The sequence below is a fragment of the Ochotona princeps genome, chromosome 1, assembly GCF_030435755.1.
Source record: "Ochotona princeps isolate mOchPri1 chromosome 1, mOchPri1.hap1, whole genome shotgun sequence".
NCBI classification, from domain to species: domain Eukaryota; kingdom Metazoa; phylum Chordata; class Mammalia; order Lagomorpha; family Ochotonidae; genus Ochotona; species Ochotona princeps.
Window position 1 is genome coordinate 93430323 of NC_080832.1, and position 14750 is coordinate 93445072.

Here is a 14750-nt window from a genome sequence, read left to right on the forward strand (position 1 = left end):
AGTGTTTCTCATGAAATGAGCAGATTGAAGTGAGGCCCAGTTCAGGATGGCACAGAAGGCAACCATGAATGTTCTCAGATTGTAATTGCTTCGCATAAAGAGAGTCTAATTGCGTGCATGTAATCAAGCTGGATTGTCATTCTTGGTTTTTGGTGTGAAGGGTGCCTACATTCTAATGAAAACAGCTTAGTGATGGCAGTTGGTGAGGTTGATTTTTTTTTTTTTAACATTACTAGCACCAAATACTTTGAACAAAGCTGTTCTCTCGTGGCTTCATTTATTAGTTGATCAATGCAATAGCTGACCTTGCTAGTAAACAGAAAGCAAAGTAAACCAAGGTGTTTCACATCTAATGTTAGAAAAAAATTTAATGCTCAATGTTGGAAAAGTATCAGTGAAATGGCTACATTTTAATTACTAAAGAGTGTAAATTGATAGAACTGATACAAAACATTTAGAAATATGTGTCAGGCCATGAAAATGTACATACCCTTTAACTCAATAAAGCAATTTATATAACGGGGATTTATATCAAGAAAATCCACAGAAAGAAAGATAAAGTTCTATGTATATAAACAATGTTGCAGTAATTGCCACAAAGTGGGAACAAGCTACATGGCCAAGACGGGGAATCAAAAGGAAACTGAGGTATAACTGCACAATGCAGCTCTGCAAGGCGACAAGTAGGCAGACTTTATAGCCGCATTTAAGGATAAGGCAGTTACACTAGTTTTAGAGAAATGACTCATTTGAGAGAAGATGAAACAGATATAGTATCGTTCACAGCAGTAAACTTGTAGCTGACTGTCTTACATGGTAGGTCACGTTTTCAGGTATAGCACAAAACATGAGATGCACACATCTTGAACTGCAAAGGAATCTGACTGCAGAAGCCTTTAAAAACCAGTGGGATGAGGCAGTGCTGCGGAAGGCACTTGCGTGGTGCTGCCCTCGGGGCCTGTGAGCACAGTGCCGTGCTGCCATGAGGAACAGGAAGTGTGCCCGTGGCTCTAGGCGCTGCAAGTGTGCACAAGCGCCTCAGGTGTCCGGTGTCTCGATGCTTCGTTCCCAGCTGAGTGCTAACCTGCCCCCGAACACAGAGCAGGCCAAAGCATGTATGCAATGTGCTAGATCCCAGGACAAGAACTGAACCTACAAACATCTAGAGAGATAATTCCAATATTTCTCTTTTTAATTGGTATTCACAAAACGGATGGCACCAGAAATATTTTCTTCATCCAAAACAACTGTCAGTATCAAATAAGTGGTTATACGTACTAACATAAAGAACTAGTTGTCACTTAAAATAGTACCTAACACTTTCATATGACTGTTTGTAAATGCCCTGCGGTTTACAGACTAAATTTGCTGTCAGCATTCTGTTGCAGAGTTTTGGAAGCAGCTCCCTTGGAATGCTCTAACAGCTTGATGGCCTTGTCCGAGTTCTCAATGTTTCTCAGCAGAGTCTCGAGTCTTCTCTTAATTTTCTTCTGGTCTTCAAGAGCGCAGCCGATGACTATGGACTGAAACTTCTGATCGACGGGCCCCGGCGGCACCTCAGATGAGCACGCGCTGTAGAGTGACATCAAGTGACTCTTAGCATTGCCCAAGTCATCTAGAAACTTACCGACCACCTCATCAATAATCCTGGTGGCTTGCTTTAGGGATTCTTGTTGCTGTGGGTTTCGAATGGTTTCTACTGAAACTTCAACAGTAAGGGTTCGTCCCATCAAGCGGTTTGCAGTCAGATTTAATTCTTCTCTTTCTCCTGAGACATAAAAAGTTACGAAATATCATCATCGACACGAGACACAGACTTAGCTGTTAAGAACACTGAGGCATGCGTGATTACATTTATTTTCTACAAGCACTTCTGTGAAATCTTTCAGGTGTAAAAGCAGAAACTATAGCCTGTCAGATTGATGGATGAACTGTCTCCCAGAAGTTTTGGATTAAATGTGCATGTTTATCAGAATATTCTGCCCCAAATTTTGCCTGAAAAAAAAAAAAACCCGTAAGGAGAGTTGGAGGATCAGCTGGCCTCAGAGGCAGACAGTGGCTTCATCCATGGCAGCTGAGATTAGCAGGCAGGGGGGCTCTGCCCTGGCCAGCACCAGGAGGCAATGACGGTAAAGGGGCTCTGGTAGCACTACATCATATAGATGAAAAAGTCAGCCACCTGCTTGCCCAGGGACCACAAAGGGCAGCAGACCAGACTGTGCCCCCACAGTGGATGCGCAACAGCTGTGCTGGACCTGGCCGCCAAGCCCTTCCGGAGGGGCAGTGACCGGGAAGCCCAGGACCATGAACCCAACGTCACAGTGAGCCTGCACAGTCAGGCACATCTCTCAATGAGAATGACAGCACATCTTTACATACTATGGGGTTTTAGGTCCCATGACTTAATCTTTCTCTCTGTGTTTCCTCCATTTCTTCTCCGTTTTACCCCTCAGTTCATTTCGGAATGCTCTGGTTCCACCTTTCCTGTAGTCCAGTAACTTAGAAGGCCCCAAGGATAAACGGGAAGCTGAGCTAAAACCCATGGCTTCGCTGCTAGGGGCCAGCTCTTCTGGAGTGTGTGGGCCTTGCCTTTCCCTCTGAGCAGCGGGGCTGGGAGCACACTGGAGGGATCATCCCTGGCCTGGCGGCTCTTGGAACAAACTGACAGCTGCAGCTGCTCTCTGCAGCTTGCATCAAATGCTGAAGCCCAGCAGCCACGTGCCCAAGGTCCCGGAACACTCGCCCCGCACCTCACACACACTCCGTGAACGAGCGGCCCAGACAAGCCCCCTTGGTGGGAACGGCTCTCACCGTCACTGATCTGCCTCATGTCCTGGCTGTTTTGGATACTGTGGATCATTTCCAGAAGGATTTCTTTCTCTTGCTCAACAGCACTGGCCGCTTCTCTCAAAGCTTCAACCCTATGTACACCAGGAAAGCAAAGCGGTTAGTACCGAGGATGCTCTTCCACGGGGCTGTGGCCCTCATGCAGTCCATCTCGGCTTCAACACTCCCCCAAAGTTCTTCATTTTCAATGCTTCAATTTTCTATTTTTTAATCCATTCATCCTTTCCATTTTTCTCCCTTACAGGGAAACCATCTGACTTTATTGTTCTTACAAATGCTGCTTATTAATTGTATATATTTTTTAATTTTAAATTTTGATTTTTATGATGCAATTCTGTAGAGTCGGGCATTCCCCCCAATTCCTACCCCGACTGATTTTCCCCATATTGTTACAACAGTATAGTCCTTCATAAGGAGTTATAATTCCATCAGTCTGTTATTTAAGTGTGCCCCGACAATGTCAGACAGCCCAGCATCCCGTCGTGTAGGTATGCCCAACAGCTTCTTTGGGAGTCCATCTTTAATTTGGAAGTAGGAATTCATGTTGCATTGTGTCTCCACATCTGGATGTGGTAGTCTCTGTTACTCTATCACTATACATTCCAATTTGCATGATGGTTTCTTTATATTAGAGAGAACTATATGTCTTTTTAGGATTGATTTATTTCACTGAGCATAATGGTCTCTAGTTGGGACCACTGAGTTGCAAATGGTATAATCTCATTCTTCTTAATGGCTGAGTAATATTCCATGGAGTAGATATACCAGTTCCTTTAACCATTCCTCTTTGGATGGGCATCCATGTCTTTGCTATTGTAGATTGTGCTGCTGTTAATACAGGATTACACATCCCCTTTTCATATGCAGTTTTCATTTGTTTTGGGTTTATTCCTAGGAGTGGGAGAGCTGGGTCATAGGGCAGGTTTATTTATAATTCTCTAAGCACTCTCCATACTGATTTCCATAGTGGCTGTACTAGCCTGCACTCCCACCAGCAGTGAGGGAGGGCACCTTTCTGGGTGCCAGCAGGTGTTGTTAGTAGAGTACTGAATGTACACCAATCTCACTGGAGTTAGGTGGTACCTCAAGGTGGTTTCCATTTGTATCTCTCTGATGGCTAGGGAGCCTGAGCATCTTTTCATATGTCTGTTGGCCATTTGAATTTGTTCTTTTGAAAAATGTCCATTTCATTTGCCCATTTTTCACACTTTTTTTTATTATTAATCATATACTTTTTTAAAAAAATTATTTACTAAAAAGTTACATACAGAGACAGAAAGAGACAGAGAAATGAGAGAGAGAAAGATCTTCCAAACCGAGGTTCACTCTCAGTTGGTCCTAACAGCTAGGACTAGGCCAGCCAGGAGGCTGGAGTCTCATCCGGGTCTCCCATGTGAGTGGCAGAGGCCCAAACACTGAGCCATCTTCTGCTGCTTTCCCAGGTCATTGGCAGGGAGCTCGACTGGTAGTGGAGTGGCTGGGACACAAATTGGCACCCATGTGGGATGCCAGCACTGCAGGCCTGTGGCCATTTCACTGTGCTGCAACATTGGCCCCACCATGTACTTTAAGATCGCACCTGGATTTATCTTTCACTCAGCATTGTTATTAGGAGCCGACCAGGTGTCTGTGTGTATGGCACATAACTGGTAGTTTCCAGAGAGGTGTTAGTGTAGCGGCTCAGGTGCTACTCAGGGACGCCCGCATTCCGTCTTGGAGTACCTGGGTTCAGGCCCTGATTCTGCTTCCAGCTGTGGCTGCCAGCTGCTATGCATCTTGGAAGGCAACAGCGGATGGCTCAGGTAGTTGGACCCCATCTCTCCACCTGGAAGAACTATACTGAATTCCTGACTCCAACTTTGGTCTGGCCCAGGCTTGGCAGTTGCGGGCATTGGGAGTAAATCAATGGATAAGAGTTCTCTCTTACACACACACATAAGATAAATAAAAGCATTTTAGTGACCAACACAATAGCTCAGTTGGCTAATCCTCCACCTGCAAGTGCTGACATCCCCTATGGATGCTGGTTCCTGTCCGAGGTGCTGCAGTTCCTATCAGCTCCTTGCTTGTGGCCCCAGAAAGCAGTGGATGGCTCAAGTCCTTGGGACCCATGTGGGAGATCAGAAGTTGTTCCTAGCTACTGGATTCAGACTGGCTTAGCTCAAGCTGTCGTAGCCATTTGGGGAATAGACCAGTGGATAGGGTATCTTTCTGCCTCACCTTCTCTCTATAAAATCTACCTTTCTAATAAAAATAAATAAATCTTAAAAAAAAATTTTTAATGGCCCAGCATGGAAACCTAGTGGCTAAAGTCCTCGCTTTGAACGTGCTGGGATCCCATATGGGTGCCGGTTCTAATCCCGGCGGCCCCATTTCCCATCCAGCTCCCTGCCTGTGTCCTGGGAAAGCAGTCAAGGACAGTTCAAAGCCTTGGAACCCTGCACTTGTGTTGGAGACTCAGAAGAGGCTCCTGACTTCTGGCTTCAGATCAGCGCAGCTCCGGCCATTGCAGTCACTTGGGGAGTAAATCAGTAGACAGAAGAGCGAAGATCTTCCTCTCTGTCTCTCCTCCTCTCTGTGTATCTGACCTTGCAATAAAAATAAATAAATCTTTTTCAAAAATTTAAGCAAGAAAAAGAATGTTTAAAATTTGTTAGGTTGTAATTGCACGCTATTTCTTCTGTACACACATCTAGCTGTCCCTTCCCACTCTCCTGAATGGCAGTCCACCAAGCTCTCATTACTACATACGAGGCTCCACTGAACCCACGCCCCGTGGGCCTGCGTGTTCCTCAGGCTATGTCCCAGGGCAGCGCTGCTGAGACCCGGGGTGTCCACACTAAATGCAGCACAGGGCTATGATCAGTCTCCACACCCCATGGCACTCAGCACCCAAGCTGCTCTGTGTGGTCAGTGTCGGCAGTGTGCGTGGACAGTCTCCACATCAAAAACGCATTTGCTCCCTTGTGAGTAATGTTAGACGGCTCTTCAATATCCTGTAAGCTGGCTCACATACTTTGCTTTTTTTTGTAATGATTCATTTGCATTTAAAGCAAGAATTATGAAAAGGGTCAGACAGGAGGACAAAGAGATCTTCGATCTCTTGGTTTACTCCCCAAATGGCAGCAATGGCCAGGGCTGGGCCAGGCAGACACCAGGAGCCAGGGATTCCATTTGGGTCTCGAGAGACAGGGGCCCAAGTACTTCAGCCAATACCCACCTCCTTTCCAGATGGCTTAGCAGGAAGTGAACTGGAAGTAGAGCAGCCAAGACCCAAACACACACCTGATATGGGATGTCAGCCTCACAGGCAGCTGCTTAATCCCCTGTGCCACAACCCCCAGCCGTGTGTGTGTGTATGTGTGTGTGTGTGTGTGGTTTTGTTGATTTCCATTCTGACGATGCTAATTTAGTATGGAGCACAGACTTGGCAACCCTCTTCTCTCACCCTGTCATAAATGACCTTTCCAGGAATCTCCTCCTCCTTCACTGAGCAGAGACCCTTATTTTGATGTAATCAAGTTCACATTTTGTTTTGCCTTTTGATGACTGCTTTGAAGCTCTGTTTAAAGGCCTTCCTCACCTCTGATCATGTCTTCCTGTATCAAACGTTACAATCATACCTTCCTCATATTTACATTGTTAATCCATTTGGAATCCACCCTTATGTGCAGTTAGATAAAAGTTTTTAATCTGTCTTTCCCCTGCACATTTGTGTAAGCTTTACTGCATACATAAGCATGTCCGACTGTTCTACCCACACCCATTTTTAGACCACCAGGCTTGTCTTACGCTGTCAGCACCTGACAGAGCAGCACCCCAACCCAGTCTTCTTCAGAAGCAACTTGGGGCTGTCACCCCTCCGCATGAACTTTAGGGTGAGGTTTTTGTATCTCCCAGAGTTGGACAAACAGGATGTCTTTATAATACTTTCATTCCATTCAGGGCATGGCTCATCTTGTCACTTACTTAGACCTTTTATTTTTCAGCAGAGTTTTGAAGTAGTTTTCATCGTAGTCTTATAGACTCTTGAGTGTTGTAGACACTTAGCTACTTTCCGAATATTAGTGCATTATGAATAATTTTAGTTGTATTTTCCATTCACTCATTGCTGATTTAAGCTATGTTCTGTTTGTAAGTGTACTTTATAACTGGAAATCTCAATTTGCTAATAATTTTCATGACCACTCTGTTGATTTTATTGGTTTTCCTAAGCTATGTTCACACAGCTTAAGAGGTCATTTTTTTAAATCTTACTTTAAAATTGTATTCTAATTTTTTTTCCCTACAGTTTTCTAGTATTGTAGTAAGAAGTGGCAACAATGGGGTCATCTTTGCGTTTTCCAAGTTTAATGAGAAAGCCCCTGCAGATTTTTGGTAGAAAGTCTTGGACAGACCAAAGAAGCATTCCATTTGCTGCTGCCCCTACTGCACACACATGTACCCACTATACACACATGTATCCACTACACATACACATGAATGCATCCAGTCACTGCCAAGCCGGGTGGTCACTGTCATATTACAAATTACATAACTATGTTACCAACTTTCACCAAATGAAATAGACTTATCCTTAGTATTGAATGTACTATATGGTAGCAACATCAATGGGCAGAGACCACTGATGAGACCAAACAGGAAGATGAAGGGTTAACACTGTGGTGAAGTGGGTCAAGCTGCTGCCTATCTCCTACATCCCACTTTGGAGCAGGTTCTAGTCCCTGCTGCTACGGATCAAACTCCATGATAAAACAGCCAAGAAAGCAGCAGAAAATGGCCCAGATCCTTAGACCCAACACCACTGTGGGAGACCAGAATGGAGAGCCTGGCTCCTGGCATCAGACAGGCCAAGTGCTGGATACTGCAGCTGTCTGCAGAGTGAACCAGAGCTTTGGGCCTCCATCTCTGACACTCCGCCTTTCAGATAACTGCATCTTTTAAACAAATGACAAATGAGAAGGCAATCTGGTGCCTTCCTGAAAAAGCTGGAGCATGTTCAACCCCTGTCTCCGATGCCAGCTGCCGGCTTTTGGACTCTTAAGACTACACCCACAGCAACTTGGCTGGCTCGCAAGCTTTTTCAACTGGTGTCCCTGGCTTCCGGGCTCGGAGACCCCGGCCTTGTACTGAGCCATGCTACCAACATCCCAGGCTCTCCAGCTTGCAGCTGCCTGTCATGGGACTTCTCGGCTGCCATAATCACTTGAACCAAACTCCTAATCAATTCTTTGTATACTGAAAGAGAAGGCTCATGGTGATCCAATGCAGGGTACTGCCCTAAGTGGGCACAACGGGGACACCTCATATCCGTTCCAGGAAAAGTCTGCTCCTTCTCACCGCAGCCACACATCTGCCTTTTCCCCATCCGTCACCCGCCTGTTACACCCCAAAACAGCACTGACTGGCTGTAAAATCACAGTGCCTTTATTCCTCAGGATAGTAAATTTATGTTCAACTTGGGGTTTATGAAACCCAGTGAAAGCAAAGAGTTGGTGAGGGTCTTATGTCATAATTTTGGCTGGAAAACAGCACAACATGAGTACCACAGCCCATAAACCTGTCTGCTTCCAGCATTATCCATTCTTTAGACGTTTTACATCAGCAGACCCTTCTAGATAAGTCCATACGAAACAGACTAAATGACACCAGTATGAAATCTCCCTGCTAAAAATGTAAGCCATGACTTCAGTATGAACAAATGACACAGAAGAAACATGTGATGGGTAAATAAGGAGGTGCTCAAAGAAAAGATTACTTTTTAACACTCTTCACATTGTATTCAAATGTAAGATGACCAAGAGAACTGAATTTACCCTAAAAGGTTTATTTTTCAATAAGCTAATCCTATACATTCATGAAGTTATCAGCAAAAATAATTACATATACTAGATCTGTCATAAAAGAGATGACAGTTGTGCCTGGTGCAGTAGCCTAGTGGCTGAAGTCCTTACCTTGCATGTGCCAGAATCCCAGATGGGCACTGGTTCTAACTCCAGGTGCTCCACTTCCCATCCAGCCCCCTGCTTGTGGCTTGGGAAGGCAGTGGAGGACGGCCCAAAGCCTTGGGACCCTGCACCCACAGGAGACTCAAAAGAGGCTCCTTGCTCCTAGCTTCTGGCTCAGCTCTGGGCGTTGCAGCCGCTAGTAACCTTCTCTCTGTAAATCTGCCTTTCCAAAGAAAAAAAATTTTAAAGAATTATTTTTTCATTGGAAAGTCAGATACACAGAGAGGAGAAGAGACAGAGAGGAAGATCTCCCTCTAATGTTTCACTCCCCAAGCGGCCTGAATGACTGGAGCTGAGCCAACCCGAAGCCAGGAGCCTCTTCCAGGTCTCCCGTGTGAATGCAGGGCCCCAAGGCTTTGAGCCGTCCTTGACTGCCTTCCAAGACCACAAGCAGGGAGCTGGATAGGAAGTGGGGCCGCCAGGACTAGAATCAGCACCAACATGGGATCCCAGCTAGTTCAAGGCGAGACCTTAGCCACTAGGCTACCACACTGGGCCCTCCAATTAAAAAATTTTAAAAGATGACAGTCTGTCATTATTTGAAACCAAATGCAATTAAATGGTGCTTTTAAGTTCCGTAGGGCTTCCCACAGGCTTATCAGGGCATTTTTTTTTTCCCAAGGAAAGAACTGATCTCACCTGTTATAGAACTTATCTACAGTTTTTAATAGATGGATCTGTTTGTACTAACACAGGTAGAACACCATTCTTTAGAATGTGAAGATTCCCATGGCTCTGTGGGCTTTTCACGGGCTGTCTCCTCTTCCTGCAACATTCTTCCTCCCAGACGCAACCGAGCAGGCAGGACTTGTTCCTGGCCAGCTGCGCCGTGCTCTTCCTTGGGGTTATGACCGTCTCCTAAGGCACTGCTCATCTGTTCAGCACAGAGACTACATCAGAATTCTAGTGTTTTCTTTTTTTTTTAAGATTTATTTATTTTTATTACAAAGTCAGATATACAGAGAGGAGGAGAGTCAGAAAGATCTTCCAGCCGATGATTCACTTCCCAAGTGAGCCGCAACAGCAGTGCTATACTGATCTGACGCTGGGAGCTCTTCCGGGTCTCCCACACGGGTGTAGGGTCCCAAGGCTTTGGGCCATCCTCGACTGCTTTCCCAGGCCACAAGCAGGGAGCTGAGTGGGAAGCGGAGCTGCGGAGCATTTTCTTTTAAAAAACTGAAACTATGTGTAACAAGCTAATCCTCTGCCTGCAGCACCAGCATCCTTTATGGGCACCAGTTCAAGTCCCAGCTGCTCCAGTTCTGATCCCGCTCCTTGTTAATGGCCTAGGAAGGCAGCAGAGGAGGACCCAAGACTTTGGGACTCTGCAACTACGTGGGAAGCCCCGAGGAGGCTCCTGGCCCCCAGCTTGGGGCAGGCCCAGCTCTGGCTGCTGCAGCCATTAAGGGAATGAACCAGTAGATGAAACTGTCTCTCTAACTCTGTCTTCAAATAAAATACATACATATTTTTTAAAAAGTTGAATCTAACCCTTTAGTTTATTTAAATACTATTTGTACAAGTCATGAGCTACTGCTATTCTGAAAATCAGCTCACATAACTTGTCTGCAATTTTCGCAATAACTCTCAAAAACTCTTGATCATTGTATTTTACACTAGTGCCCGTTTCTCTATTAGTCAGTTTAGAACTATGGGATCATCTCTCCTCACCCTTCTCATTTCTGAGCAGTTCATCTGACCACACGGCTCCTGGCGGCTGAGGCCTGTTCTGTATTTGCCGATAGATCCTAGAGGCAGCAACATGTCCAAATTGGGAAAGAACTTTTCCTCACATTAAGGCTGGCCTGGGCAGTGCTGCTGGAAAAGTCTCATCATACCCAACTAAGCAGGCTCAGACAAAAGAAGTTTAATCAGGAAATTTAAGAGGACGAACGTGGAGCTCAGGCTTCCTTAGTTGTCCCCAGACCCCAGGACCTCACCTTTCTGCTCTCTAAAGGATCAGAGAATCTGCTGGCCGACTTAGGAGCGGTACAATGACACGTGTACCGAGCCTGGCCATGAATGAAATGTCTGCGAACAGAGCAGGCGCTGCCAGCTGCATGGGCGCTGCCACTTGCCAGCTGTGTCACCTTGAAGAAGACGGGTAAGAAAGAGACGATGGCTGTGATGGAGGGACAGCACGGGGAGTAAAGGCTTAACCCAGTGCCCGACACTGCTACAGCAGTTACCTGTGTGTGTGAGTTCCGTGCACCCCGGGCCCAGAGTCATTCTATATTTGCATTCTCAGCGCAAACTTCTATTTGTTAATAACAAGAATTTGTTTTCACAAAAGAAAGGAAGGGAAACAGCAAATGCTTATATGACACATCTATTTGAAAGACATGATTTCTAAAACAAGTTCTTAAACTCAGTCCTGTCTTTTATTCAATAATCCTGTATCAGAGTAATGCTGCAACAAACACTTTGTGTTTTAAACAATGCAAAATTTGAAGGATTTTCCTAATGATCACCCAAACTACTGATTACATTCACTGTGGAGGCACTCTAAAAATGGGACTGGCATTTTTAGTGTTAAAATGAGTCAGGAATCACAGCCTCGCGCAAGCCACTTAATTCCCCTGCACCTCTGTCTACACACTTGTAAAAGATAACACAGGCCCTCTCCCTGCCACAGAGCGACGGGACGTGCTCGCTGAAGGAACCGGTCCTTTGTGTTATACTAGCTTTGGTGCCATCTGCTCTGTGACTGCTGGGACAGTGGCACAACCTCACAAGCAAAGCTGAAGCAGACGAACCATCCGCAGGAGCCCCGACCCAGCGCTGATTCACCTCCTGGCTCAGGGGAAGCAAGGCGAACCGCAGGTGGGAGGGCAGCCGCCATGACACGATGGGTTTTGAGGAACTTGTGAGCAGTCCATCTTCCTGTCCCTTCATTCTGCTCTCTGACAGTCCCAAAAACTCATCCCCCCCCCAAATATTTTCATTACCATTCTGAGTCTCTGGGAGCTATCCAATACCTGGCACAAAGTGGCTATTTAATATTCATTGAACTGGAGGCTATTTGAAAGTTAGTCTTAATCTGTCAGTAAAATTACATCATTTCTATATTTTGGATGATGACCTATTAAAGAAAATGAAAGCATGAAGCATTACAGCCTTGACAGCAAGGCTTGCTGAGTTCAAATCTGAGTTCCCAATTCTTGGAGTGTGAGCACGGGAGAGGCTTTGTTCCTCAGCATAGGTTTACCATCCGTAGATTGGAGACAACAGTAATTTCCACAAAGAAATGGAGCCTGACAAGCTAGGCTCCACGCATTAATTATAAAAGATAAATGTCAACCAAATAATAACAAGCAGAGTAACTTGAGTTATTGGCAAATGCACAAAACACGAAAACCAGGAGAGAAAGGAACGGCCTCTTTGGGAAAGCAATATTGAGATAAGATGTGGTCAACATAGAAAGGCCAGTGTGATGATGAGTACGAGAAGCGAATGGGAGATGGCTAACAGATCGTGGATGACTGCCAAGCATTTTAAACATCACGTGGACCACGCACTCCCAGTCATCAAACACCAGGTATAACCTCCTCATGCTTTCATGGCGTTTCTTACACAGACAACAGAACCAAGATCAGGGAACTGTACATGCATACTTCTAAGCACAAGCTGTACCGTTTCCTTTGCTAACATACTACTCTATTTATTAGTGTTATGTTTACTATAAAATCAAAGAAGTAGAGTAAAAATATACATGAATTCCATGTTTTCAATGGTACACAATCTTGTGTGTGCATGGTTTCAAAAAACTGTAGTTAGGATCAGCTTCAGCATTTTCATCTATTTTTCTATGCCTTCTGAAACACTTCTTTAGTTTTTCAAGGAAGAAACAACACTTAAAAACTCTAGAATTATTAGAGAAGTTCTTGAAATGGCAGCAATTAATACACATATTAGCCTTTCTTCCTCAGGCCAAGCGCCAAGTAAACCACTTTAATTTAGTCATGTGTCATAATCAGAATTCAACATTAAATATTAGAAACACAGTAAGAGCAGAAGCCTTCTTTCCAAAGAGCAGCACTCGCCAGCTTTTGTCTCCACCACCTGTGAGGCACTAACTCAAGCCCGAGTACAATGACTCAGCTTAATGGAAGCAGAGGGTACATCCGCCTCATTTTTCCCTAAGGCAGAAAAGAAAAAAACCGGTTTGCCTGTCCAAGGCTGAGGAACCAGCAGCACCTGTAGACTGTGCCTGTTCGTTGCTAAGGCCCTACAAAACAGAAACATTATTCCTTAGGGGGGCCTGAAGCAGCGGAGGCCACGGCAGCTTCACCCCACCTTCTCTGGGAGTTGAACTGGTCAGGTTCACTAACTTTGGCAATCTCAAAGGAAGCATCACTTCTCCAATTTGTCTCATTCTCAGCGAACCCCAAAGGCTGGGGTAGGGCTCAAGTGGCTCTACTGCACCCATGGACTTGGGGCTGGAGATTCTGGCACTTTCTGGCTATTTCCTCCCAGCAGCAATAAGGAATCCCCTTAGGAGATAAAGGGATTACTTACACATCTTGTGGGGGGGCAGACACGTGTTCATGCTTTAGTATAATCATGGAAATAAAGCCACATAGTACAGCATTGCTGAGTTACACACTCCTTTACACCCTCGGAACCTGCCAAAAACCATGGAACCAGATGCCACGGAGTTTCAGGGGGCTGTGGGTGTTTTAACAACATTGTTATTTGACCACAGCTGCGCACAGCCACAATCTAGGTACTAACTTACAGACACACGTGCTTACAGGGAGTACATAAAAGCTTTTAGACACTCTTAAAAGCTAAAAGTAGTTCCAAAATGTCTTCATATTATTTAAAAATTCTAGGCAACTCGATTGCTACATTATTTACTTAACATCAAAATCAGGTAAAAAGGGGGAAACTGTTGACTATCTTTCACACATATTAAAATACATATTGGAACACAGGATGTGGGTTTAGGAGAGCCAGGGAAGCTATCGCGTCTAACCCACAAGGCAGGCAACACAGCTACTGTTCAGCCTACAGCCGCTCCGCAGTTCTCGCCCTTAGATGCATTCCTTGTTCCCCCACCCCCACCCCATTTCGGCTCTGAAGTGTTTTGGAACAAGGAAACTTCACACTGGGAAGCCGGCAACGCTGTAATCTATCTGTTCCCTTAAAACACGCACAACCTGGTATGTGCTGGGGGTGGAGGTGGGAGAGGTCGGGAAGAGGGAGAATTAGAAGGGCTTTGGGACCCCAGAGAAGGTTCTGGAAGTTCTGTAGAAACAGGGTGACATTGCCCGCAATCTCCAGTAACGTCAACCGAACTTCTATCTTCTCTGGGCGTTCTCCTCCTAGAGGCCCAGGTGAGCTCGTGTGTCCACAACGTGCTCACAGGTCAGCCTGTACGGAACACATTTTCTCTCAACGAGAAGAAAACACGCCAAGACACAAAAACAGTACCAGCTCCATCCACAACAATCCCCCCAAAGCAACTTCTCTAAATTCTGCCCCGGCCGGCCGGAGCCCCCCGCGCGCCGCCTCTGCCCGCGAGCCGCCCACGCTGCCAGCAGGACGCGGGACCCGCCGCGCACCGCCCTCCGGCCGCTCACCTGAGCTCCAGCTGGTCGAGGCTCTCCAGCAGGCGGCTGGAGCGGTCGGCCATGGAGGAGGAGCGGCAGAAGCGCCCCTCGTTGGCTTTGGCGCTGATCTTAGCCTGAGCCATCCGAGCCTCCGAGGCGGGGCAGCCGAGAGGTCACCGGGCTCTCCCGCGGCGGCGAGTGGAGCGTTCCCAGGCCGCAGGAGTCGCCGTCACCGCGCGGGGCGCCCGCCTTCCTCTGACGCCCGCGAGGACGCGCCGACCCCGCCGCCGCAGCGTGGCCAAAGAAGGGCAGGCGCGGCGCCCGCGGGGCCTGGAGGGGC

The 14750-nt window shown here is 46.3% G+C and overlaps 1 protein-coding gene across 1 annotated transcript; it reads right to left on the reverse strand.

Moving 5' to 3' along the window:
• Nucleotides 1–1161: 1161 nt before the first annotated feature.
• Nucleotides 1162–14750, reverse strand: BAG2 (BAG cochaperone 2). The gene is made up of 3 exons (XM_004580479.3): nucleotides 14441–14750; nucleotides 2812–2921; nucleotides 1162–1768 (listed from the first exon to the last, which is right to left on the reverse strand). Exons 1-3 carry the CDS (start codon nucleotides 14551–14553, stop codon nucleotides 1353–1355), a joined length of 639 nt encoding a protein of 212 aa, XP_004580536.1. The 5' UTR covers nucleotides 14554–14750; the 3' UTR covers nucleotides 1162–1352.